Genomic DNA, 25,884 nt, shown 5'->3' with positions numbered 1-25,884 from the left:
CAGTTAGGTCTTATATCCTTCAGGATAGAGATGCCATTTTCTTCATGTAGGATTTGTGTTTTTTGTGTGAGCTTTATTTCTTTGTAGTTTATGGGTTTTGTTGTTACTGAGAATGGGACTCCAAGTATATTTTCTAGTCTGTTATTATAATTTATAGGAAATATAATAACTTTGGCCTCAGTTTATTATCTGTAAAAAGACAGAAGTAGAACTCTCAGTAAAAGGTTAAATAAGTATGGGCTAAAGAAGCTAAACAGATTTGTTCATTGCAGGACTTATCAATGACTTTAATATACTTTGATCACCAAGAATTCCCAAGAAGGTACAGGAATTCCCGGTACTCACTTGATCCTGGAACCCTTCATCACAAGATATTCTGAAAACATATTTAGAGAAAACAATGCACCCAAAGACCCTTCTAGTTTCTAACTTGTCAGTCCAGGGATCTCCACTAAACCTTATCAGGTGCCCAAACTCCTCTGTTACTTACCCCCAACCAGAACACAGAAGACAACCCAGTGTCAACTGAATGCTTTAATGAGTGGTGCTTGGAGCGAGCCAGGTCTCCTGCCAACTGCTACCAGCCACCACTGTCCCCAGCTTTGTCAGGATGAGCTAGCTGCCTGGGCACAGAGATGGATCTGAAGTCTAAGAGTGATCTGCGGCAAAGGGGGGTTTGGGAAGCACCTCATAGGGGCAGGGTTCCCAGGAGTGTGGCAGAGGGACCTGGACCTCAGGCTGGTCCCTCTTCAGGCATTCCTAGTAAAGCCACGAGGGGCTCGAGGGGCGTGGGGGTTCCAATGGGCACAGGGTGGGTGCGTTCATGCTTGCGCAGGTCGCTGGCACTCAAGAAGGCCTTGGGGCAGTGGGGGCAGGTGTAGGGGCGCACAGAGCTGTGGGTGCGGCTGTGCTTGCGCAGCCCAGCCCGGTCTGAGAAGCTCTTGCCGCACTGGGTACAGTGGAAGGGCCGGAGCTCTGGGTGTGAGCGCTCATGCCGTCGCAGCAATGTCAGCGTAGAGAACGTCTCCTTGCACTCCCGGCACACAAACTGGGGTGGTTTCTCATCCACCTCCTCACCCCCCACCTCACCTGCCGCCCCCAAGGGACCAGGAGCCTCACCAACCCCTGCATCTTGGCACTCCACGTGCTCCACCGTCATGCCCACCACTTGCCACTGGGTAGCCATCACACCACCCGATTCCGAGGGCAGCCCCAGCAGCCCAGCTGGAGGGTCTCCGAGCGCCGCCCCTGATGCTGGGGCGGCTGGGCCCTCGCCAGCCATGCTGACCGGTAGTGCCAGCCCCACCACCAGCTCCTGTTGCGGGGGAGCCCCTGTGGCCTCGCTGCTTCGATGGGTCCGCTCGTGCTTCCTCAGGCTGGATGAGACCACGAACGACTTTCCGCAGGCATTGCAGTGGAAGGGGCGCTCACCCGAGTGCACCCGGCTGTGCTTAGTAAGGCTGGCTCGCTCGGCGAAGGCTCGCCCGCACTCCTCGCAGCGGAATGGCCGCTGGCCCGAGTGCACCAGCGCGTGCCGCTTGAGGTCCCAGGATGCCACGAACGTCTTGTCACACTGCAGGCACTTGAACGGTCGGTCGCCCGTGTGCACCCGCCGATGCATGGCCAGGTCGGCCGGCTGCCGAAAGTCCTTGCCGCACTTCTCGCAGCGGTAGGGCTTCACGCCCTCGTGTGCCCGCTGGTGGCGCCGGAAGCTTGAGGGGTCGGAGAACATGCGGCCACAGCGCGGGCACAGGAAGGGCTTCTCGCCTGAGTGCGTGCGCTCGTGGCTCTGGTAGGAACTGAGCTGCGTAAACCCCTTGCCACAGGCTGGACAGCGGTAGGGCTTCTGCGCCGCATGGATGCGCTGGTGGCAAGTCAGCGAGGAAGAGCGGGAGAAGCTCTTCCCGCACTCTGAACAGAGGAAGGGGCGCTCGCCGGTGTGGGACCTGTGGGAGTGCAGAGACCCAGTGTGAAGGTGGCAGCCCATCGCCTGACCCCCGCTGCCTGTTTGCACTGTAAGTTAGGGCCCCCTAACCTCTCCGGGGCCTTGGTCTATGGGCCACAGCGCTGTAGCCCAGAGTAAAAAGCCTTCAGGACAGGTATAGGTTCCAGATTCGTCACTGCATGCAACAGACCTGGACCCCATTCGCACCACCTCTTGCACTGGACCAAAGATCCTAGGAGCAGCCCAACTTCAAGCCCCGCCCCCTTCCCTGCACGCTAGGAACCCAGGCTAATCAGATCCCAGATTCACCCTCCAGCTCCCATAGATCCGCCTCACTCGCCTTCCCATTGGTTCCTTCCGCTCTCTGGGACTCAACGTCTTTACCCTATTGGTGCACTCTTCCCAACCCTTCAGCCGCCCCCACCCAGTCCACCTCCCTCACCGTTCATGGTTGCGAAGGTCCTTGAGTTCTGCATAGGCCTTGCCACAGCGCTCGCAGCTGTAGGGTCGCAGGCCTGCGTGCGTGCGCCGGTGTTTGCGGAACACCGAGGGGTCAGCGAAGCTCTTGCCACAGTCGGCGCAGGTGTAGGGCCTCTCGCCCGTGTGACCACGCTGGTGGATCTTTAGCTTGGAGAGCGCGCCGTAGGCCTTGGGGCAGTGCGCACAGCGGAAGGGCAGCTCGCCAGCGTGCGAGGCCAGGTGCACGCGCAGGCACACCGGTTGCATGAAGCGGCGGCCGCATTCGGGGCAAGGGAAGGGCTTCTCGCCCGTGTGGCTGCGCCCGTGGCTGCGCAGCTCTGGTGCTGTTTTGTAGGCCTTGGGGCACAGCGGGCAAGCATAGGGCCGAGGCTTGGCCGCTGCACCTGACACCTTGTCCCCGCTGGCATCTTCCGCTTTGGGGTCTGTCTCTGGCTTCAGCTTCGCTTCGGCCATCTCCTCAGTGCAGTCTGCAGGCCCGTGCGTGGCAGCATGGCGTGCTGCCCGGGGTGCATTTGGAAAAGTCTTGGTACAGGACAGGCACTTATAGCGTCGGCCGGAGCGCTTGTAGCCCGGGGCTGGGGACCGCTCCTCAGGAGACTCTACCTCCATGGCCTCGATGGGCGGATCTTCTCTGCAAGAGAAGCAAAGTTAGGAGCCACACCCCTTTCCGAATTCTCCAAAGGCTCTCTTCTCACCAAAGCCCTCTGAGGCCTCAGAAGGAACTCTTATCTGCATGTCCCACCCGGGTGCATATCCTTTCTGTCTCTGTGCTCCTGTTGCCCCTCTGGTCCGTTCACTGATGAAAGGGGCTGGACTAGGTGACTTCAGAGGAGTTGAGGGGGGAAGCTGGGATCATCCAAATGTTCACTGGCACTTCTCTCCCCAGCTTCTGGGCTTCTCCAAGCCCTGTGGCTTTCCGAGAAGCCCCAGGCTTGGTCCATCTCACCATCTTCACGTTCTTGACCTCAGCGTCCAAGACCTGTGCCAGGCTGCAGGCATGGAGGCTACCCAGATGTGAGTCTGGCCTGAAGGTCTCTAAGTGCTCAGGAAAGACAGACAAGGATCCAGAGGAGGGCAGAGCCAGCGGGCTAAATGTGGTGACTGGCATCATCTGTCTGGAAGGGTAGGTCCCCAGCATGTGTATTTTGTCTTTCCCTTCTGGTTGGTTAGCTCTCTGAGGGAACAACTGTTCACACAGAATTCTGGCCTTGCACAGCTGTAAGATACTCCACCCCAGATAGGAATCCTGGTCCACCCTCTGTTCTGGAATGGCCCTTTGGTTCTTGCTCCCATAACTCTGGTAATGGGGAGCTCAGACACTCTCCAAGTGGCTTGAGCCATTGCTAGCAGAACTTAGAAGCCTCTGTCTCCTACTCAATGTATCTGCTCTAGCCTGGCCCCCTGGGACACCCGGCTGTAGTCACAGCCCCTTTTCTTTCCATTCAGAGTCCAGACACCCTCCACCCAACTGCTCCTGGGGATCATGGCTGGGAGGAAATAGGATTAATGGCTATATTAGTCTTAACACCAGCTCATCCTCCCTGGGGGATGAAGGGAAGAGGATTATAGCAGATCCACTTAAGGAGTGCTTGCAGCAGCCGCTGGGGGCAGCCAGGGTGGGGGGTGAGGTGAGGAGGACAATGCTATGGAGAGGGGAGGGGAGTCAGGTGTGCCCAGAAGGTGGACCGGGAGGTGGGAGGTCAGGATTCTCCTTTCTGGGCCTGTTTCCTCATCCGTATACCTCATGGATTGGTGGCTTTAATTTATGACTCAGGGAGGATGCAGGAGTCCCTGAGGGTGAGTGGCAAGGGGTGCATCTTTAGAATCAGCATCCTTCTGCCTAGTGGCCCTGCCTCAGTTCCTGTCCCCTACATACACAGTCTAGTGTGCACAGGCAGCCAGAGTCTTCTCCCTAAGGTGCCATGTAATGCTCGGTCCCCTACTCAGGAACTTCCCATGGCTTTCATCACACCACACAAGTTCCCGGGTCCTTTCTGGCTGTTATGGATCTCACCAATCCTTCCTTTTGGAGCCTTACTCCCCAAAGGAAGCTCATCCTACATCTCCCCTTGGTTTTTGGCCCCCATCCTACATAGCTCTGTTCCACCCCAGCTTGGTTTTCATACTTTCCCCACTAAATCCTAGGACTGGAAGGTGAGTTAAGGGCTTGAGGCCCCACCTTCCCCAGTGCTGAATCCCACCTACAGTTTTCAGGGGATCTGCTTATCCTTGGATGAGGCTCTCACAACCTCCCTTCCCGATCATTTCTGGACAATCTGAACACTCTCCTTAATAAAAATAAGAGCTCACATGTACAGAGCGCCTGCTAAATAACAAACAATATCCTAAACTCTTTACATGCATTAACTCATTTGAACTTCACATGGGCACCAGGAGATAAGTTCTATCATTACCCTTCTTTCTCAGATAAGGGACTGAGGTCCAGAAAAACAATGTAGCTTTGTGGTTAAGTGCAGTCTCTGAAGTCAAACTGCTTGGCTTTGAATCTTCGCTTGCTCGCTTCCTAGCTGTACATTGACCCTGAGCAATGTACTTCCTGCTCCAGGACGTCAATTTTTCTCATCTGAAAAAAGAGGGGACTTACTTCACAGGGTTGAGCAGGGCTCAATGAGATAATAATTACTACCCTCAATTACTGAATCTTATCAGAGCCAGACACTTTGCTGCATGTGCTACCTTATTCTCTCATAGCTTTCTGAGATCAGGATTATTTATTCTCATTTTACAGACGAATAAACTGAGGTTCTAGACTTCCCTGTGGTCCAGTGGTTAAGAATCCACCTGCCAATGCAGGGGACGTGGGTTCGATCCCCAACCTGGGAGGATCCCACATGCTCAGATCAACTAAGCCCGTGCGCCACAGCTATTGATCCTGTGCCCTGCAACAAGAGAAGCCATCTCAATGAGAAGCCCGAGCACCGCAACTAGAGAGTAGCCCCCAGTTGCCGCAACTGGAGAAAGCCAGTGCACAGCAACAAAGACCCAGCACAGCCAAAAATAATAAATAAATAAAATTTATTAAAAACAAAATTGAGGTTCCAAGAAGGTTAGTGATTAACCCATGATCACATAGCTAATAACTCATGCAGCAGACTTGAAATCCAGGTGTTTTAATTTGCCTTGGGTTGTTGGACCCTCCCAGACTTGTCTGCTGCTTGGGCCAACCCTGTGGGGACCAGAACTCTGAGCTCAGGTTACACCTTGGTCTTTTCACATCCCTGTAGAATTGCCTGGAGACCAGAGCCAGCTCCCATTATGTTTCTGTCTCTCTCAGAGGGCTGGACCTGGGGGTTCTGAGCTTTGAGCCTCAATCTCCCCCTCTGAGCCAGGAACCAGGTAGCTGGAGGGGTAAACCTGTCCTAAGGCACTGCCCAGGGAAAATGGGAGGGGAGCACCAGGCAAGTCCCAGAAGACATCAGCTCCAGCAACAGTGCACAGCCAGGTAGGCTAGGCCCTGTCTAAAACCCCACCATCAGCTCCTCACTTCCCTGTTCAGAGGACTCTTCCACCCACCACTCCCTACAGTGATGACTCTACGAGCTCCCTGCGTGAGAATAATCATCCAGGGAACATGGGGTAGGATTCATAAACCTATTCTAAACATGTTTTCTATGTCATCCCAACTAACATTTAACATTTAAGAACCAAGGACACATCCATGGATCTTCAGAAGCTTCCAGGAGAGAGGCATTTTTAACATTTTTTTTCCCCAGATGTGGAGATTAAGGCCTCCATAAGCGAAAAAACTTACCCAATGACACATAGCTAGTCAAGGAACCCAGACTCAAACCCAAATCTGCAGGTCCCTGGGCTGGCTCTTTCTCTGCTCTTCTTCGCACCTGATGCAAAGGGCTGACTCATTTGAAAAGACCTTGATGCTGGGAAAGATTGAAGGCAGGAGAAGGGGATGACAGAGGATGAGATGGTGGGATGGCATCACCAACTCAATGGACATGAGTCTGAGTAAACTCTGGGAGTTGGTGATGGACAGGGAGGCCTGGCAGGCTGCAGTCCATGGGGTCGCAAAGAATCAGACACAACTGAGCAACTGAACTGAACTGGGCTGGGCTCTTTCTCTAGTGTTCTTCATTTACTTAAGGTTTATTAGCCAAACCATGAGACCTTCCAGGGCTCCCAAGACAAAGACCATGGCCAGCAAGGCCCTTAACTACCTAAGTCCTGCCTATCCCATCTCCCACTCCCCTCTCCTTGGCTTACTAGGCTCCACCTACACAGGTTCCCCCTTTTCCACCCTCAAAGACCTAAATTCCTTCCAATATCAGGGACTTCACACTAACCATGTCCACTGCTAGAAACACTATTCCCCAAGGATCTTTGTGTAGCTATCTCTTTGATTCCATTTGGGTCTCAGCTCCCTGTCACCTCCTTAGAGAGGGTTTTCCTGACACTTAAAAAAAATTTTTTTTTTAAGTTTACTTGGCTGCACCAGGTGTTATATGTGGCGTGCAGGATCTTTAGTTGTGGCATTTGCACTCTTAGCTGCGGCATGTGGAATCTAGTTCCCCGACCAGGGATCGAACCCAGATCCCCTGCATTGGGAGGACAGTCTTAGCCACCAGGGAAGTCCCTGACCACCTTTCTTAGTGCTATCTGCATCCCTGCTAATCACTCTTTGTTCCCCTCCTCTTTAATCTCCTTCGTGTTGTTCATCTGGATAACATTTCTGGCGAATTTACCAAGGGCCAGGTATCATTCTAAGCATTTTATGTGTACTACTCAAGCTAAGCTTCACAACTGCCTAGGAGTTTGTTATGAATGAATATGTGCAGGCATGGAAGAAAGGGTCATGTGAGAACTTAGAAGGTGGTCACATATATAATCCTAGAAAGGAGGTCTCACCAGGATCTGAATCAGCCAGCACCTTGATCTCGGACACCTAAACCTCCAGAACCATGAGAAATAAACTTCCATTGTGCCCCCAGTCTGCTATCATTTGTTTGTTTTGGTTACAGTCAGACTTGGTAGTCTGTTATATAACAGTCTGTTATATACTGTTATATATACTGTTATATATATATAGTCTGTTATATATAACAGTCTGTTATATACTGAACAGACTACGTTAAGTAGTGTTTTCCCCATTTTCCCCCATTTTACAGACAAGGATACTGAGGCACAGGGAAGGGAAGTAATAAGTCATGGTCACAGCCCATACTCAAAGCCAGGTCTGCCTCCCAAACTTCTGCTCTGTCCCCTGATTATTGCTTCGCTAGCACTTACACATCTTATGGTTCAGTTGTTAATTCTCTGTCTCTAGCGCAAGCATTTAGGCTGGCACAGAGCTAGGTACCTTTATTTTGTATCCTCTACAAATAGGACCATGCTTGGTGCCCCAAAACAAACTGAACAGATCAACCTCTGAGACAGTATCTGAACCCAGGTCTCTAGCTTCCACCTCCCCAATAACAGGAGTTTGTACTGAATTTCTCTGCCTTTCCAAGTTCACAAGGTCCAAATATCCCAGTGGATTCACTGCTCTGGTGTGGGAGCCTTATCTTTGTTTACTACTGGATTTAGGAGGGGGATGACTTCCTGCTGCCTGAACAGACTCTTATCTCCAGGGATCCAGAGATTTAATTCCGAGTTTAAGCTAGAACCCTGCGGGCAGGGACAGTGAAGAGCCACTTTTTTAATGTTCTCAGACCTCAGTCTCCAGACGTCTAAACAAGTAGTCACCAAAAGGCCTCACAGGCCATGAGGGATCCGGTGAGATGGCAGATGGGAAACTGTGAACCACGCAGAGATGAGAGCTAATCGTCTCCTAGGCATCCAATCTGGTCAATCCACAAGGTAATCCCAACCCACTTTTCCGGCCTCACCTCTAGCGGCAGTGTGCCCCTCCCGACAGCGACCTCAGCTCCAGCTACAATTCTCAAACTTCCCCACCTAAATCCATCTCCATCTGCAGTTCCCTCTGCTTTCTCCAGTGGGAAAGCTCTTTTTGCATTCGTCAAATACCTGCTTCCCCAATGTCCTCAGGAAGACTTAACAGGCAGTAGAGGTAAGAGCGCCATGGCGCTCTGGGCCTCAGTTTCCTCATCGGTAAAATGGGGTCTCTAAGGCATGTGGGAGTTTTAAGGGCGTTAGAGCCAAGAACTGCGGAAACCCTGCGCTTCTTGCTCCCTGCAACTGTCTACGTGTCGGCGCCTCTGCCAGACAGACAACCCCACATGGCAGGGCCCTGGGCTCGCTCTTCTCAGGAAATGCCCTGGGAAAACGTGGCCCCGGGGAACACAGCAAAAAGGTGAACGAAGAATGACAGAATGAACAAATGAATGGACCGAAGGCCAGACCCTGGACAAAGGCCTGCAAGATGGCGTTCTCTAGGACCGCGGGAGGGGCGGCCAGGACCTCGACCGGGGCGGGGGGGCCGCCGGCGCCAGGGACCATGCTAGGCGGGCTGCGCGCCTGGGACAAAAGCCCGCAACATGGCGGGCTCTAGGACCCTCGGGTCCGCAAGGCACTACGCGGGCAGCCGTGCCGCCTAAGCCCAGGCGTCTGCCGCTGCCGGTCCGCCGGGACAGCCGGCGGGTTCTAGGACCCGCTGGGCCTGGAGCCCGTCCGCGCCCTCCCGGGGCCGCACTCCTCCCGCCCCGCCCGCACCGCTCGGGCCAGGCCAACCCCATCCGCCCTAGGCACCCAAAGGGAAACTGAGGCCTGCTCGGATTCCGTCTCCACTGGGGCTGCCCAGGGATCTCTGCATCTTCCCGCCGGCGTTTCCTACCTCAAGAGAGTTGGGCTGGCTCCGTGGCGTCAGCTGCAGCTCCTCTCACCGACAGAGCCCGGGACTCTGCCAGGGAGGGGCAGGCGCTAGGACCCAGCGGGGGGGGGGGGTGCGGGGGGGGGCGGTTGGGGGGAGGGAAGAAGGGGAGGGACAGGAGGCGGGGCCGGCGAACGGAAGTGAGAGAGAGCTTTCCCGGCAAGGGAGGAAGACAGAGTTCACCGGAGCAGCCCCAACAGAAGGTGGCGGAGAAACACCTTGCAAGGGGTCTTTCTGGGTGCTAATGACAAGGGACACGGGAATAGGTTTACGGGATGCACCGACTATTGCTAGCGTGGCGCTAGATCACCGTGAACTGGAAGGTGGGAGGACAGAAAGGCCATGCCCAAGATTTGTAGTACCTAAATCCGCTTATATTCCATAACATTTCCCTTAATAGAAAGCAGTAAGTGACGCTCCCTCCATCTGGCTTGAGAAGTTTTTCAGGGAGCCCCACGATAAGTGTCGCCCAAGTACTGAGGTCAGGGCTGCAGAACGCTTTTTCCCCCTCTTCTGCGCTCAGTCAATATGCACCGGAACGATTTTAGCGGATCTTCCCGGAAGTGTGGCTAAGGTTAGTGCAGAACAACGCGCTCTTTGACCTACGTGGGCGGGGTCGGAGTCGCGCGTTAGTTGCCGCTCTCCTAGCACCGGAAATGTGTCTGTATAACCGCTGCTTGGAGGCGGGTCAGAAGCATTTTTAAGGCGGAAGTTTCGTGGGGAAGCTTTTGAGGCTAGGACACTTCCTGTTTCCTAGTAACAATAGGAAGTGTCCGCGGAGCTGGGCGATAGACGGCTGGTTAGTGCCAGCTGCGCCCTTTTTCCTCTACCTCCTTCCTTTTCCCCCTCTCCTTTCCCTCTTTCCCTCCTCTTCCACTTCCTTGAGCCCTTGCAGAGTGTGCGTGTGTGGGAGCGCGAGAGTCCTCGCACAACCACCCTTTGGGGCGCGCGGCTGCAGTTAGGGTGAGGGTCCCATTGCGCAGGCGCACTCCCGTTCGCGGTCCCCAACGGACGCACCCGCGGCGGGAACGAGAAGGGGCCACCGGTGTGAGGTAGGGGTCCTAAGAGAAAACTGGCTGAAGAGATGAATGAGGCGAGAGGACCTCTTTCGTAGTTGATTCGGAGAGGAGACTCTTGAGCGAAGGGGCTTTGTGAGAAGTGAGAATTCTGGGAGCAGGTTCAGCAAGGAGGTTTAAAGTCGGAGATAGGAGTTGTATGGGGGCCCCCGGCGAGGGGGAAGAGTCCGAGTCAGAGAAGGCCAAGGTCATGTAGGAGGCACGGGGGCCTGCTATGGAGTAAGGGCTTTGGAAAGAAGATTGAGTGAATGGGCTTCCTCGTGTGTCAACTGGAATAATAGAGGCATTGTAATGAGTTGTGAGAATTAGGTGACACAACGAATTTTCTTTATTTAGCACAGGGCCTAGCACATGGTAGTGCTTAGGCTGTACGGGTAGCTGTTGTCATCAATATTAAGAGAGAACGTAGAAGGAAAACCGAGAAGGGATGGAGAGAGAAAAGTGATAAATAGTGGGAAAGAAAAAGGTAGGGGGCGAAGTACCAGAAAGGAGATGGGATTTCGAAGATAGAAGATGGTTTGGAATCCGGGGAACCCGAGAGAGTCTTTCAGAAAGGAGATTTTGTGACCCTGAAAGGAATAGGGCAGAAGGGGGAACAAATCAGCCCTTTTCTCTGTAGGAGGCCTCTAACCTCACTTCTCAGGTCCTAGGCTGTCTATTGGAGAAAGAGGCTGCTTTTTCAGTGCCTCTCTATGAGAGTTGCTCAGTTTTGTCCGACTTTGTGACTCTATGGACTGTAGCCAACCATACTTCTCTGCATGGGATTCTCCAGGCAGGGATACTAGAGTGGGTTGCCATTCCCTTTTCCAGGGATCTTCCTGACCTAGGAATTGAATCTGGGTCTCCTGCATTGCAGGCAGATTCTTTACTGTCTGAGCCACCAGGGAAGCCCTTTGAGTGCCTCTAAGCTACTCTATTTAGCTGAGGGGTGAAAGATAGAAGATTGGACTTATCTTATTGAAGGTCCTAAGAGAGGTACAAGTTTCCTTTTAAGATGTCATGTAAGATAGGTTGTTTGTTTCAAAATTATAGAGAGTAGAGGGTTAGGGACAGTAAGATTTTTGGGACTTGGTCTGAAGGCAGGATAATATGTTTGTGATTAGAGATGGGATGCAATTCTTTAGATGTTAGTTTCCTTATATATACTCCTAGAGATGAGTTAGGCCTAGGGGAGCTTTCATATTTGGGGAACCTGTATTCAGAGAAATTTTAAATGGTATTTCCAGAATAGATCTAGTAGAGAGCAGGTCTCTGGGCATTGCTACTTGGGGGTAACTGTGACCTCTGGTGAACTTGCTGCTCATAAAGTCAAGAGGCAAAGTTAATTCACGCCTTCCTTCTGACCACTGCCCCCTTTTCCTAGGCCTTGGACCCTCCATCAGAGGAAGATGCTGCTGCCATTTGCCTGCTCTTCCTGAACCTCCAGGTTTCTGCCACACTGCCCCATGGAGGACACGCCCACCTCATTCAGCTGCTCTGACTGTCAGCGCCACTTTCCTAGCCTCCCAGAACTGTCACGGCACCGAGAACTGCTCCATCCATCTTCCAGCCAGGGCAGCGAGGCTGACAGCATCCCTCGGCCCTACCGCTGTCAGCAGTGTGGGCGAGGCTATCGTCACCCAGGGAGCCTGGTCAATCACCGCCGGACCCACGAAACTGGCCTTTTCCCCTGTACCACCTGTGGCAAGGACTTCACCAACCCCATGGCGCTCAAGAGCCACATGAGGACTCATGCTCCTGAAGGCCGTCGGAGGCGCAGGCCTCCCCGCCCGAAGGAAGCCACTCCATGCCTCCAGGGGGAGACAGTGTCCACTGACTCCTGGACCCAGAGGCTTGGCCCTGGGGAAGGCTGGGAAAACCAGAAAAAACATATTGAAGAGACATCTGGCTGTGAGTCTGGGCCAGACCCTAGGGCAACTCTGGGCACGTGGGAAGATCCACCCACCAGACAAAGAGAAGGCTGGGAAAGCCAGCCTGATCCTGAGGAGGGTGTAGAGGGCTGGGGTCCCACCATCAACTCTGCCAGAGACACTCCACTCCCCACCCCAGCCAGCAGTCTCCTTAGCAATTTGGAACAATATCTGGCTGAATCAGTAGTGAATTTTACTGGGGGCCAGGAGCCCACCCAGTCCCCTCCTGCTGAGGAGGAGCGGCGGTACAAGTGCAGTCAATGTGGCAAGACCTACAAGCATGCTGGGAGCCTCACCAACCACCGCCAGAGCCACACCCTGGGTGTCTACCCTTGTGCCATCTGCTTCAAGGAGTTCTCTAATCTCATGGCTCTGAAGAATCACTCCAGACTCCATGCCCAGTATCGGCCTTACCAGTGTCCCCACTGCCCCCGTGCCTTCCGGCTCCCCCGAGAGCTGCTGGAACACCAGCAGTCCCATGAGGGTGAAAGTCAGGAGCGGCCATGGGAAGAGAAAGGGATGCCCACCACCAACGGGCACACAGATGAGAGCAGCCAGGACCAGCTCCCTGGGACACAGATGCTGAATGGCTCAGGGGAGCTGAGCACATCTGGGGAGCTGGAAGACATCGGCCTGGAGGAGTACCGGCCTTTCCGCTGTGGGGACTGTGGCCGTACCTACCGCCATGCTGGGAGCCTCATTAACCATCGAAAGAGCCACCAGACAGGTGTCTACCCCTGCTCCATCTGTTCGAAGCAGCTGTTCAATGCAGCTGCCCTCAAAAACCATGTGCGGGCTCATCACAGGCCCCGGCAAGGAGCCGGAGAGGATGGGCAGCCATCAGTGCTGCCAGCTCCCCTGCCTCTGGCTGAGTCCACCCACAAAGAAACAGAGGCCCCCACCACCACCTTAGACCACCGCCCCTATAAGTGCAATGAGTGCGGTCGGGCTTACCGGCACCGGGGGAGCCTAGTGAACCACCGCCACAGCCATCGGACAGGAGAGTATCAGTGTTCTCTCTGTCCCCGCAAGTACCCCAACCTCATGGCCCTGCGCAACCACGTGCGGGTACACTGCAAGGCTGCTCGCCGCAGCACAGGCCCAGGGGCCGAGGGTCCCCCCAGCCACCTCAAGGTGGAACTCCCACCTGACCCAGTGGGGCCAGAGACAGCTCTACTTTCGGATCAAGGGCCTGGGTGCAAACATGAAGAGGGGGCTCCTGCTGTTCCCCCAGCAGCAGATCGGACCACACCACAGATATGTAGCATGTGTGGGATGCTCTTTGAAGATTCTGAGAGCCTTGAACATCACAGGCGGACCCACGGGGAAGGGGCACAGAGCAGGACCGAGGCCAAGGAGTCACCTCCTCGGGTGTTTGCTTGCCGAGACTGTGGCAAGAGCTATCGCCACTCAGGCAGCCTTATCAACCACCGGCAGACCCACCAAACGGGAGACTTCAGTTGTGGGGCCTGTGCCAAGCATTTCCACACCATGGCTGCCATGAAGAACCACTTGCGTCGCCACAGTCGACGGCGGAGCAGGCGGCACCGGAGGCGGGCTGGCAGTGCCGGCGGCGGGGGAGAAGCCAAACCCCCATCAGACGGGAACTGGGCCCCGGAGCCAGCGGACAGTGAGGGCCTGGGCTGTCCCCGAGACTCTTCCAGGGCAAGTCCGAGTGGAGCCGAAGGCAGCGTGGAAAGCAGTGGGGGCTGTTTGCAGGCTGCAGCCGAAAGGGACAACTGTGGGATTGAGAGGAATGAGGCCTGTTTCCAGGGTGATAAAGAGAGCCAAGGCGCTGAGGAAGGACTGGAAAGGATGGAGGCCAGTTTCCTTGACAACGTGGACATCCCAGGCGCTGAGGAAGGCAATGGGACTCACTTCTGTGATGGCCTCCCTGGGGTGGAGGAAGACCAGAAACCAGCCCCTGGCCAGCCCAGCTCCCCTTGCCACTCTGCCAGCTCTGCTGCCTGGCCGGCTGAAATCTCTCACACGTGTTCTGACTGTGGACATTCTTTCCCCCACGCCACTGGTCTGCTGAGCCACCGGCCCTGCCACCCACCGGGCATCTATCAGTGCTCCCTCTGCCCAAAGGAATTTGACTCCCTGCCTGCCCTGCGCAGCCACTTCCAGAACCATGGGCCTGGGGAGGCCATCTCAACCCAGCCTTTCCTCTGTTGCCTCTGTGGCATGATCTTCCCTGGGCGGGCTGGCTACAGGCTTCACCGGCGCCAGGCTCATGACTCTGGCATGACTGAGGGCTCGGAAGAGGAGGGGGAGGAGGAAGGAGCTGCAGGGGCAATTTCTACCCACAGCCCCCCACTGCAGCTCTCAGAAGCTGAGCTGCTGAATCAGCTGCAACGGGAGGTGGAAGCGCTGGATGGCGCTGGGTATGGCCACATTTGTGGCTGCTGTGGTCAGACCTACGATGACCTGGGGAGCCTGGAGCGTCACCACCAAAGCCGGAATTCCGGGAACACCACTGACGAGGTTCCCAGTCTCATGCATCACCCAGCAGAGTCAGGTGATGCCACGGTGGTGGTGGCAGATGGTGTCTTTGAGGGCACGGTGACCTCTCTCCCTGCAGAGGGTGGGGATGCAAAGCCGGGTGAGGGTGTAGGTGCCACGCTTGCAGACAGCCTTTGCCGGCAGGGTGAGGAAAGTTCTCTGGAGACCCAGCCCCGCCCCTTCCGCTGCAACCTGTGCGGCAAGACCTATCGGCATGGGGGCAGCCTGGTGAACCACCGCAAGATCCACCAGACCGGGGACTTTGTCTGCCCAGTCTGCTCCCGCTGCTACCCCAACCTGGCTGCCTACCGCAATCACCTGCGAAACCACCCGCGCTGCAAAGGCTCGGAGCCCCAGGTGGGGCCCGTCCCAGAGGCAAAAGGCAGCAGTGACGCCCAGACTCGGGCAGAGGAGAGCCTCGAGCAGGCCGAAGTGGAGAGGTTCCAGAAAGAACTTAAAGTGGAGCCCCTGGAAGAGGGGGCGAGAGTGAAAGAAGAGGCCTGGGAGGAGACGACTGTGAAGGGGGAGGAGACGACTGTGAAGGGGGAGGAGATGGAGCCAAGGTTGGAGACAGCCGAGAAGGGCTGCCAGACAGAAGCCAGCTCTGAGCGGCCCTTCAGCTGCGAGGTGTGCGGTCGCTCCTACAAGCACGCTGGCAGCCTCATCAATCACCGGCAGAGCCACCAGACCGGCCACTTCGGCTGCCAGGCCTGTTCCAAAGGTTTCTCCAACCTCATGTCCCTCAAGAACCACCGGCGCATCCACGCCGATCCCCGGCGTTTCCGCTGTGCTGAGTGCGGGAAGGCCTTCCGCCTGCGGAAGCAGCTGGCCAGCCACCAGCGGGTCCACCTGGAGCGCAGTGGGGGTGGGGGCTCCCGCAAGCTGTCCCGGGAAGATCGGCCCTTTCGCTGCGGGCAGTGCGGGCGGACCTACCGCCATGCGGGCAGCCTCCTGAACCACCGGCGCAGCCATGAGACAGGCCAGTACAGTTGTCCCACCTGCCCCAAGACCTACTCCAACCGCATGGCCCTGAGGGACCACCAGAGGCTACACTCGGAGAGCCGGCGGCGGCGGGCCGGGCTGTCCCGGAGGGCAGCTGTGCGCTGCGCCCTCTGCGGGCGGGGCTTCCCTGGCCGAGGGTCCCTGGAACGGCACCTGCGAGAGCACGAGGAAGAGACCAGAGGTGGTCAGGGAGGCCCAGACGGCACAGAGTGTGGTCAAGGGAATCTGGCTGATGACCAGGGACTGGAGGACAGATTGGGTGGTACTGAGTCGGGACCTCAGCTGGAGGATGGAGCCACAAGGCCAGCAGAGCCAAGTCAGAGCCCCATCAGGGCAGCGGGTTTAGAAGCCACAGAGCCAGCCTCCTGGGGCATGGGGGAAGCAGATGGGTGGCGAGGAGCCCGGGGACCGGTGAATCATGATGGAGGTTGGGTTCCTGGGGGTCATGTATTGACCAAGCCAGAAGACGAGTCAGGGGACAGTGTCCCCAGAAGTCCTTGTCCCCTTGGCAACACCCAGCCCAATGGACCTAGTCTGACTCCGGTGGACAGCTGGGACAGTGGAGACTGTGGCCCTCAGCCCCAGCCAGAGAGCCACTCCTTTTCCTGCAGCCATTGTGGCAAGATTTGCCAGTCAGAGGGCCCCTTGAACCACCACAGCACCCACAAGACTGACCGTCACTATTGCCTGCTCTGCTCCAAAGAGTTCTTGAATCCTGAGGCCACTAAAAGCCACAGCCGCAACCACATAGCTGCCCACACCTTCTCCTGCCCTGACTGTGGCGAGGCCTTTGAGTCCCACCATGAACTTGCCAGCCACCTGCAGACTCATGCTAGGGGCCTCAGTCAGGTGTCACCCCAGGTGGAGGCCAGAAGCCCCAAAGCGGGGGCTGAGGAGGAGGAAGTGGAACTCCCTGGTCAAGGGAAAGCCCCATCAGAACCCCCTAGGGCCCCAGGTGAGAATGTGGGGAGAGCTAATGGAGGCCAGGGTGTTGAGTCCGCGGTGGCTGTGCACGAGGAGCGGCCCTTCCGCTGTGCCCAATGTGGGCGTTCCTATCGCCATGCTGGTAGCCTGTTGAACCACCAGAAGGCTCACACTACGGGACTTTACCCCTGCTCCCTCTGTCCCAAACTTCTTCCCAACCTGCTGTCCCTTAAGAACCATGGCAGGACCCACACGGACCCCAAGCGCCATCGCTGCAGCATCTGTGGCAAGGCCTTTCGGACAGCAGCCCGGCTGGAAGGCCATGGGCGGGTCCACGCGCCCCGGGAGGGGCCCTTCTCCTGCCCCCACTGTCCCCGCCATTTCCGCCGTCGCATCAGCTTCCTGCAGCATGAGCAGCAGCACCAGGAAGAGTGGACGGTGGCCAGCTCCGGTATGGGGGCACCAGCAGGCTTGGGCAGAGGGCTGAAGGGTCTTGGAGGAGGTGGGCACACAGTAGAGAGTAAACACTGGCTCCATGGTGGGCAGGAAAGCAAGGAGTGAGGGGATCATGGGGATTCCAGGAGGCGGCGCAGGCTGGGATAGGGAGAAAGCTAGGTCGAGGATGCTGCCTTTTGAGTGGCTGAGATTTGACACCTTGAGTCAGGTATATAGGGAGCATCCTGGGTTGGTGCAGTGGCGGGGTGGCAGGGTCGGAGCCAAGGCAACTGCTAGGGCTCCCCTGCTGTGCCGGAGCCAAAGAGCAATGGTCTTCTGTTTGGGGAGGACTGGTAGCCAACTACCATCTGGTTATTATAGATACCTCTGGAAACTCTTATGATCCAGCCAATTAAGTAATGATTTCTGGAGAAAAGGATGGTCTCAGTTCTGCTCTTTCTTAGAGTAGGCCAGGATCCTGGGAATGAGGAAGGGGGCATAGGAGGCACCCCCAGACTGGACTGCTTTGTGGCTTCCATGCCAACTTGTTCGGGGAAACCAGGCCACTTGTTGGCACTCAGCGCCCTGTCCCTTTCCCCATATCTTGTCTCCGCTCCCCTCCTTTTTTCTTAGAAACTGGACCCTTGGCCCTCGCCCACCCCTGTTGGTCCACGTCTCTTCTTCCCTTTATCCATCCTTCTCTCTGTGCTATGCATTTCCTTTTTGGGATCCAACCAAACCAACCTTTCCACCTGCACACCCCCGTCCCTGCCAACACACCTTTAACTGGAGGACTGAGTCACAGATAATTGTTTCTTTGAAGCCAGGCCCAGCTGTGGCAACAACAGTCATTAGCCCGTATCTCCCGTCCTCTATCGGGAATCTTCATGGAAAGTCACCTCCGCCCAGACTTGTGGAGGAATGGGAGGGCCGGTTCTCTCTGCATGTCACAGGCTCACTCTCCACCTCCTCTAGGGGTCGGTAGCCCTTATCCCAAGACTCCTTCCATCTAGTGCGTGGGTGTCCCTGAGAGAGTAGATGATCCCCTTGACCAGGGATCATCAGGGCAGGTGGGGACAGTGGTGAGATTCCCTTGAGAGTGCTGATAAGGTGGCTTTTAGGATAAAAGATTTCTTGTGACCCCAAGGGAATGAGCAAGGAGCTAATTAGCCAGGTCTGGGAAAATAATTGGGAATTTGCATACAGGACTGTGGGGTGCGGCCTGCAGGGTAGGGAGCAGGGTACATGCTCTGTGGGGTTTGCCCCCTCAGTCACCTCCTCTCTCTCTCCCCAGGAACCTCAAAGGCACCAGCGGCGGGCAGAGGGGACTTGTCATTGCCGCCTCCACCCACCCCCACGGCCCCACTCCTGGACCCTTCACCCCAGTGGCCTACAGACCTCAGCTTCTCCCTCTGAAGTTCCAGTCTCCAAAGATCAGAATATGGGGTGGGGGGTGGGGTGTCAGGGTGAGTTGCAGGGAAAGGCTTGATCTCCTTGCTTTGCTCAGGAGTAGTTTGGGCGTCCCCAGCTCTTTTCTCCTCTCCTCCTTTGAAGAGGACCCAGATCTGGCTTCTTTCCCAAGGAGGGGGTGAGATGTTCCTTCTGTCCTGTCCTTGAGGGACCTCCTTTGCCCCAGCTTTTGTCACCAGGTTCTTTCCTGTGACCAGTCTCACCAAGAAACCCAGTGCCCGGCTTGGCCACGATGCTGGGCCACCCTTACCAGCCAGATTCCAACACCAGGGAGAGGCAGATTCAGAGAGCACCCCCACAGGTGGAAATGTTGCCTGTGGAAGGGGAGCCTTTTACTACAATTTGTAACTTATTTTCTAAAGTCTATTTTGTAACAATTTATTTAAGTTTAAAAAAACAGGAAAATTGCTCCCCCCAAAAAAAGAAATTTTCAAAGTACTTGGCTGGTGTCATTGGATCTGGAGGGATGAAGAATAGGAAAAGCTTGGGACGCCTGCGTTGGACCGCAGAGCTGGGTGGGGGGCATCCACGGGCGACATCTCCCTGTCCTGCAGGGTGGAGCTTTCAGGGCAAGTTCCTTCCCAGAGCCCTTTGCACTGTTGGACCTGCCTGGGAAAGGTCGGGGGCTGGATGGGAGAGAGGCAGTTCCGTGGGAGTTGCCTTGCTGTGACTGCAGCGTCCCAGAGCCACCTGTCAGCAGTTGGCTGGCTGGCCTGTCAGGGAGAGGAAGGAGGGTGGGGTTGGTCTCAAGCTCACAGCTTCCCTCCCTCCCTCAAAGGAAGAGGAAGGAGGTGCCCCTGAGCCCCTATGACAGATTTGAAAAGTGAGGGCTGCACAGGTTAAGAGGTGTGCTCCTAACCAGTCAATGACAAGAGCCAGTACTTGAATCCCCATGACTCTGTCCATGGCTCCACCCGCCGCAGCTGGAGGTGGCTGGGGACAGATGGCCCCAGGCCGGCAGAGAAGGGGTCTGCGGAGGCAGGTGTTGGCAGGAGGCCCCAGGGCCACGTACTCATGTTAGCTGCGCAGCTTCCGGGCTCGGGCTCGGGCTCAGGCTCCTCAGCAAAGTAGACCTGCCAGTCCAAACTGCTGACCCAGTTCTCATAGGTGGGGAGTGCCGCAAAGACAGCAGGTCTTGCGGGGCCTTGGCAGGCATCTCCGAAGCTGTGCAGTCCAGCCAGGAACCATGTGCCCCTCACTTCGTGCACCAGCGGTGCCCCCGACAGGCCCTGAAAGGGGTCAGGTCAGGGGACACTGCTTTTTGACCTCCTCTTCTCCCTAGGCAGCTGCATGGGGCAGGAGGGGCCGGGGCTGGAGGGGTCTGGCTCTTTGGGAGCCAGTTGGCAGAAAGGCTGAGTTACAGGTGAGAGGTCAGGCTGTGAGTGGGAGGGCGAGGGGTCTGTGGGGTGACATTAGGGGGAGTGGGGCTCACCTCACAGCTGGGTGGCTCGCCCACAACACTGGTACACACCATCCCTGGCAGAATGCTCCCAAGGGCTGCGTGTAGGCGGCTACAGGCCCTGGGCCCCAGGAGGGTCACAGGCACTGTCTGAGGGGAGCCAGTGTCTGCAGGGTGTGGGAGAAGACCCAGCTGCTACCTCAGCCTCCAGGCTGCATGCCCAGCTGCTGGGCTCCCTCTCCTGTCCACATACCTGCTCCTTGGCGGGCCAGCCCCAGGACCCAGCCACGTTCCCCATCAGGCAGACGGTGGTCCGAGTAGGGCAGGCAGAGGGGCCGCAGGCTGGGGCCCAGGGTTACAGGCTGGGCCAACAGCAGGAGGGCCACGTCATAGCCCCCCTCCGGGTGAGTATATGCCCCATGCAGGATGACTTGCTTCAGGCCCGACTCCTCTGGTCCGACCCCCAGGCCTACCGTCCATTCCTCTGGGGTCTGGCGCCTGTGCAAGGACGGCATTGACAGCACTGGGTGGCAGGGCCACCATCAGAAGTTGGGGCACAAGGGCGAGGGAGTCAGGGCTCACCCAATGAAGCAATGGGCAGCAGTCAGCACCACCTCCTCTGACACCAGGGCTCCGCCACAAGCCAGCTTCCCTTGGTGCTTCAGCCTGGCGTTCCAGGGCCATGGGGAGGGTGCTCCTGCCTGAGGGCCTTCTCTCCTCAGAGATCCACAGGCTGAAACAGATGCATTACATCATCTGCCCTCTAAATGCTCACTGCATGCCAGGCCTGCGCTAAGAGTTTCCCGTGTGCTGTCGAATATCCTCACATTATCCTTTTAAGCTGAATCTTTGTTATTTTCATTACCAACAGTAACCAACATTCCAGAGGTTCAGTAACTTTCTAGCTCAGTAACCACAGGCAAGTAGCCAACTTGGGATTCAAAACGCAGGGCCTAAGCTTTTAACCCTGATGGTCCAGCATCATGGGAGTGGCCCGCTCATTCCTCTACCCCGCCTGTCTGCACCCCTCTGGGCTTGGAATGGCCCCAGAACTCCTGGCTCACTGATGCTTCTCTTACCATCAAGATAGAGCTTCCTCCCAGGAACTATTTTGCATGTCATTTGCATGTTAGTCACTTAACGCCAGAATTTACGCCCCACTGAGTGGGAACCCTGCCCTCTCCAATCTTGTGGCGTCCCTGCTTGAAAATTTGCATCTTACCCCAAAGACTTTCAGCCAGGTACCAGAAATTCCTCTTCTTACCTGAACCCAAATGCATAAAGTTCTGAAGTGTTTGTGTCTCTCAGCCATAAATGGAGCTGTTCCCATCCTGGTCTGAAAGGGTCCCTTAAGTCCCCTTGTTAGCCCGTGGCAGTGTGTGGATGCCTCATTAATCAGTTTTCTATTCTGAACTGAAATTTATTCCACTGTGGCTCCCACCTCCCTAGAAGTCCTCATGCAGCCCAAGGTGAGGTTCCCCCGCATCCCACTCCTGACACCCACTGCTCATACCTACACAGCTGTCCTCGTCACTAATCTCCGGGGTCTCTGGGTTCTGGGTTAGGAAGGCTGCCCCCTGAGCTCGAGCCTGCAGCCAGGAGCTGTGAGCAGCCATATCAGTCAGCAGGACAGGAGTGTCTTCCCGGGCACAGCTTGATGCAAAACTGATGATCCCTGCTTGAACCCAGTGTCCATCAGGTTCACGGCACAGCACAGGACCGCCGGAATCTCCCTGGAGCAGGCAGTGTTGTCAGAGACAGACATCTGAGCCCCAGCCCTGGGTGGACACCCTCCATGGGCCGCCCTTCCATCCATCCCTGTGGATTGAGTGTCTGGCCTATGGCAGGCCCCCTTCCCTTCTGTTCCCTTCCCCTGTCCTCCTCCTCAGACCTGACAGGGCCCCTGCATCCCAGGCTGGGGACCCCCACACAGCATCCCAGGCCGGGCCGGACTGGCCAGTGACCGCTGGTGCAGGCGGTTGTAGAGACAGTTACACGTGGGGCGGCTGATTAGACGCAGGCGCAGATTCCGTAGGGTCCTGGGAGCTGGCAAAAGAGAGGGGGTTGGGGCCGAAGTCTGGGCCCAGAGGAGCAAGGGAGACTGGGAATGGGAACAGTTAGCAGCTGAGGTTGTGTGACCTTGGGCAAGCCAAGTACCTCTCTGGGCTTCAGGCCAGCACTTACCATCATTGGTGTCCTGATACCAGCCGGTGGCCCAGCAGGAAGTCCCAAAGGGGAAGCGATGGGCAGGTCGGGGCAAGCAGAGGGGTGTGTGGGCTATGGGGTGGGCGAGTCGGAGGAGGGCCAGGTCTGAGCCCTGGCTGTAGTGGTTGTAGGCCCTGGGCAGCTGCAGAGCCGTTACCCCCACCTCCTCAGCCCCTGGGCTCAGACCTTCATGCTGCAGAGAACCCAGGACAACTGACCAGGAGTTCAGTTCTGTCATTGCCTCCCTGGAAGGGGGAGAGGGGGCAAGACCCAAACACTGAGTGCCAACAGAGACAGTGACACCATAGGAGATAGCCCAAGGAGGTGACAGATGGACAAAACTGTGGCTTTGAACAAGGGCCATCCTTCTCCCAACCTCAGCTGTCAGATTTGTAAGACTTCTACCACGAAAGTTTGACATTAACTTGATAGTGTGTTCCCGGCATGTGGCACGTTCTAAATAAACGGTTGTTACTCTAGGGGCAGGGCTCAGTCTTGCAGGGCTTGGGCACAAATCACCCACCCCAAAGCCAGAAATCTTTTGACTGCAGACATGACTCACTTTTCAAAGCAGTGGGCCGCAGTGAGGACCCAGATGTCCGCCACCAGGGACCCACTGCAGATGTGGATGCCCTGCCTCCTCACGCTGGCCTGCCACGGCCACTCGCCAGGCACTGTGTTGCCCTCCTGAGGCTCAGGGGGACCAGGGCCTCGCTGCCCGCATGCTGTGGAGAGGCAGGAATCAGGCTGACAGCAGGGCCCTGGCCTGCCCTCACCCTCAGCACGACCCAGACCCAAGTAAGGCCCAGGCCCCACAGCCCCAGAACTTACCACGCTGAGCTGCTTGAAGACCTGGGAAGAGAGAGACGCAGGTGAGCCTTGGAGAGGGGACCTGCCCAGCCCAGACTTGGTGGAGGGGACAGGTTTGGGGGGGGACTGGCCTGGGTCCTTGCTATGACTCTGTCTGTGGCTACTTCACTGGCCCCTCCCAGAATGAAAATATTTATATGAGGTCAAAAAACAGCTTTTATTGGAAGCTATTCAGAGTGTACACTCAGTCATTAATTCTCCTCTCTCAGCTGTGCTCAGCACTCCTGGGCATTGAGTGGCAGGACCTGGGGTTCAGCTTGGGACCAGGCCAACCTTCCTCCAGGCTTCAGAACCCCCAACTTCTGCCCCCACCGCTGAGTCAGGGAGCAGCCTGTGCCTGTGGAGAGCATTAGCTTAATTGTGCCCTGGGCTGTGGAGGCCTAAGAGGAAGGATTAGAGGCCTGCGTCATGTCCAAGTTGGGGAGGGCATCAAGAGTTGAGACTCACCCCATCCCTCTTCTGACTACTCGGCCTCCCCCATCTTTTTAGAAAGAGACTCTATCAAAGGGTTCCCTGCCCTGCGTCTTTCCCATCACAGACACACACAAACACACCCATTGAACATGGGAGAGATGGGACGTACGTAAAGAAGGGGAGACTGGGACCAAAGGGCCCCAGAACTTGCCTAAAGCCATTGTGGAAGGAGAGAGGCCAACGAGGGCACAGGGTACACACACAGGCATAATGACAGTTCCTGCAGACACAGATTATAATCCAGACCAAGGAAATCACACCCGTTTGGACACAGGCGGCCACATACACCTCCCCCCACCAACACACACGGACACAGTTACCTTGCCACAGGCTGACTGTCACCCCCCCAGGCAGGCTCCCTCCCACACACCCAGCTTCAGGGGCTGCTCCAGCAGAGGACAGCCCCCAAACCATCACCCCCCGACCCAAACCCGGGTGACTCACCCTCTGTGAGGACCACGGCTCCCAGGATGAACAGCTTCAGTCTCCAGCTCTGCTTCATGCTGCCCCAGGTCAATCTGCTGCCTGTGCGCTGGTTCGCAAGAGAGGCCACCTGGGTCTCCCTAGCTCCACCTCTGCCCCACCCCCAATTTGCTAGGAGTCAGGTGTCACTGCTTTTGCTGGGCTGGAAGAGGGCCAGTAGTTTCTAGCTCTGGGGCTGTGGCTGTGTGACCCTGGGCTATTCAGCATCTCTCCCTGGGCCTGAGCCGTGTCCTCGCTGCCTTGGTTCACATCCCAGATCCCCCTAACACGTGAATGACTTTGGACAGTTAGCTCCTCATGCCCTGTCTGAAAAGCTCAGAGCTGACGAAAAAATGCCTTTACCGCAGCCTGTCAGAGTCAACTTGCTACCAGCAGGGAACCTGGTACAGGTGAAGAGCACGGTTGGCAGGCCTTTCGCACCTCTCTCCCAGGCCAGGGTCCAAGTGGGTTTCACATACCTTCTCCCATCTTGCTTCAGAGGCAGTATGTGCCGGTCTGGGTGTCAAGAGGTCAGACTCTCTGCTTCTTGCTGGCTGAAGCTAGCAAATCTCAATGCTTTTCTGCCACCTTCCTGGGAAACAGGGTTATGTGGGGTCCACCTCCCCCACCATTTTATTTTTATTTTTTGGCTGCATTGTGCAGCTTGTGGGATCTTAGCTCTCCAGCCAGGGATCAAACCCTTGCCTATGGCAGTGAAGGTGTGGCATCCTAACCACTGGACCACCAGGGAATTCCCTACAACATTTAAGGGGCTTGAGCATCCTTGGATTTTGGAAAACTCAATCAGGAGGCAAGAATACTCAGGGTGCATCCTTTTTCTCTTTCTGACTTCTAACTCAGACCAGCCCAGATTCTTCAGGAACCATGACCCCAACTCAAGAGGCAGCTGTGGCTTGGGTTAAGAACACAGACACTGGAGCTATATGGCCCTGGGGGCTTCCTAACCCCTCCCCCAAACTAGCTGTGTGATCTTAGGCTAATTAGCCTCTCTGAACTTCAAGTCTCCTCCTCAAGACATACAGTCAGCTCTCTGTATCCACAGATTCCACATCTGCAGAGTCAACTGACTGCAAATCAAAAAAAAAAAAAAAATCCAGAAAAGTTCCAAAAAACAGAACTTGAGTTCACTGCTTGCTAGTAACTAGTTACCTAGCATTTACATTGTATTTACAACTATTTATATTAGATGTTATAAGTAATCTAGAGATGACTTAAAAGTATATCTTAAAGTATATGGAAAGATGTGTATATGTTATGTGCAAATATTACACCATTTAATTTATTTTTTTGGTGTACTGTATGGCTTGTTGGATCTTAGTTAGTTTCCTGACTAGAGATTGAACCCTGCCCCACAGCAGTGAAGGGGTGGAGTCCTAAACACTAGACAGCCAGGGAATTCCCTACGCCATTTAATATAAGGAAATTGAGCACCCTTGGATTTTGGTTTGGGAAGTGGGGTGGGTCTTGGAACCAATCTCCCATGGATACCAAGGGATGACTGTAATAATACCTACTTCATACAATTGCTATAGGGATTAAATGAGTTGACAGATGTCATGTTCTTAGTGCTTTGCATGTGGATAAGTACTTAGTATACATTAGGAAAAACAAAACAAAAACACAGCCTGTCCTTGTCCTTCCAGGGCTATCAAGACTGGCTTCTAGTGGTAGATAAGGGAGCTGGAGGGGTTAAGGTTAGACTACAGGAAGAACTTCCAGGCATGTCTGCACAGAACCAGAAAGTCAGCTCACCCTTGCAAGCACATACCTGGCTGCCCAAGAAGATGAGGTCTGGCTTCTGTGGGTAGCAGGCACAAGCTGCCAGCCTGTTTCCTGGGGGTGGGGGCTGATGGCACCCCAGGTTTTGCTGACTCCACATACTGGAGAAGGGACTAATCACCCTT

The 25,884-nt window shown here is 55.7% G+C and overlaps 3 protein-coding genes across 13 annotated transcripts; 1 reads left to right on the top strand and 2 right to left on the bottom strand.

Annotated features, from left to right (window-relative positions):
• Positions 1-258: 258 nt before the first annotated feature.
• On the bottom strand, positions 259-9,737 carry ZNF668 (zinc finger protein 668). Of its 2 annotated transcripts, none has more exons than XM_086374837.1 (3): positions 9,590-9,737; positions 2,388-3,056; positions 259-1,946 (listed from the first exon to the last, which is right to left on the bottom strand). In XM_086374837.1, the coding sequence occupies exons 1-3, from the start codon at positions 9,613-9,615 to the stop codon at positions 734-736; spliced, it is 1,908 nt and encodes a 635-aa protein (XP_086230963.1). In that variant the 5' UTR covers positions 9,616-9,737; the 3' UTR covers positions 259-733. The 2 variants fall into 2 exon arrangements, with proteins under 2 accessions (XP_086230963.1, XP_086230964.1); XM_086374838.1 differs by lacking the exon at positions 9,590-9,737 and adding an exon at positions 9,192-9,262.
• ZNF646 (zinc finger protein 646) lies at positions 9,356-18,987 on the top strand. 5 transcript variants are annotated; one of them, XM_086374836.1, is made up of 3 exons: positions 9,356-9,430; positions 11,667-17,095; positions 18,374-18,987. In XM_086374836.1, exons 2-3 carry the CDS (start codon positions 11,749-11,751, stop codon positions 18,493-18,495), a joined length of 5,469 nt encoding a protein of 1,822 aa, XP_086230962.1. In that variant the 5' UTR covers positions 9,356-9,430; positions 11,667-11,748; the 3' UTR covers positions 18,496-18,987. The 5 variants fall into 5 exon arrangements, with proteins under 5 accessions (XP_086230962.1, XP_086230961.1, XP_086230959.1 ...); XM_086374835.1 differs by having other exon boundaries at positions 9,369-9,550; XM_086374833.1 differs by lacking the exon at positions 9,356-9,430 and adding an exon at positions 9,663-9,801.
• Positions 18,912-25,883, bottom strand: PRSS53 (serine protease 53). Of its 6 annotated transcripts, XM_086374841.1 has the most exons (13): positions 23,942-24,029; positions 23,649-23,717; positions 22,985-23,005; positions 22,716-22,878; positions 22,340-22,398; positions 22,133-22,225; positions 21,840-21,994; positions 21,462-21,681; positions 20,531-20,681; positions 20,202-20,446; positions 19,982-20,115; positions 19,562-19,778; positions 18,912-19,262 (listed from the first exon to the last, which is right to left on the bottom strand). In XM_086374841.1, exons 1-13 carry the CDS (start codon positions 23,997-23,999, stop codon positions 19,243-19,245), a joined length of 1,605 nt encoding a protein of 534 aa, XP_086230967.1. In that variant the 5' UTR covers positions 24,000-24,029; the 3' UTR covers positions 18,912-19,242. The 6 variants fall into 6 exon arrangements, with proteins under 6 accessions (XP_086230967.1, XP_086230970.1, XP_086230965.1 ...); XM_086374844.1 differs by lacking the exon at positions 23,649-23,717 and having other exon boundaries at positions 23,942-24,147; XM_086374839.1 differs by having other exon boundaries at positions 22,133-22,398.
• Between the last annotated feature and the right edge of the window lies 1 nt (position 25,884).

The sequence above is a fragment of the Bos grunniens genome, chromosome 25 (assembly GCF_055505025.1).
Source record: "Bos grunniens cultivar Pamir isolate PY7600 chromosome 25, Bosgru_T2T1.0, whole genome shotgun sequence".
NCBI lineage: Eukaryota > Metazoa > Chordata > Mammalia > Artiodactyla > Bovidae > Bos > Bos grunniens.
Note: the sequence above shows the minus strand (reverse complement) of the source record. Positions and strands in the feature narration are given on the sequence as shown.

What these genes read in the sequence shown, in the direction of transcription:
- ZNF668 (XM_086374837.1), bottom strand. Translation starts at nt 9,615, where the DNA reads ATGTTATGGAATATAAGCGGATTTAG. An exon ending in TGGAATATAAGCGGATTTAG is followed by an intron (nt 3,057 to 9,589) that starts GTACTACAAATC and finishes CTTCTCTTGCAG; the next exon opens with AGAAGATCCGCCCATCGAGG. An exon ending in GACCTTCGCAACCATGAACG is followed by an intron (nt 1,947 to 2,387) that starts GTGAGGGAGGTG and finishes GCACTCCCACAG; the next exon opens with GTCCCACACCGGCGAGCGCC.
- ZNF646 (XM_086374836.1), top strand. Translation starts at nt 11,749, where the DNA reads ATGGAGGACACGCCCACCTCATTCAGCTGCTCTGACTGTCAGCGCCAC. An exon ending in GTGGACGGTGGCCAGCTCCG is followed by an intron (nt 17,096 to 18,373) that starts GTATGGGGGCAC and finishes CTCTCTCCCCAG; the next exon opens with GAACCTCAAAGGCACCAGCG.
- PRSS53 (XM_086374840.1), bottom strand. Translation starts at nt 23,999, where the DNA reads ATGAAGCAGAGCTGGAGACTGAAGCTGTTCATCCTGGGAGCCGTGGTC. An exon ending in AGCCGTGGTCCTCACAGAGG is followed by an intron (nt 23,006 to 23,941) that starts GTGAGTCACCCG and finishes CTCTCTTCCCAG; the next exon opens with GTCTTCAAGCAGCTCAGCGT. An exon ending in GCTGGCCCGCCAAGGAGCAG is followed by an intron (nt 20,116 to 20,201) that starts GTATGTGGACAG and finishes CACACCCTGCAG; the next exon opens with ACACTGGCTCCCCTCAGACA.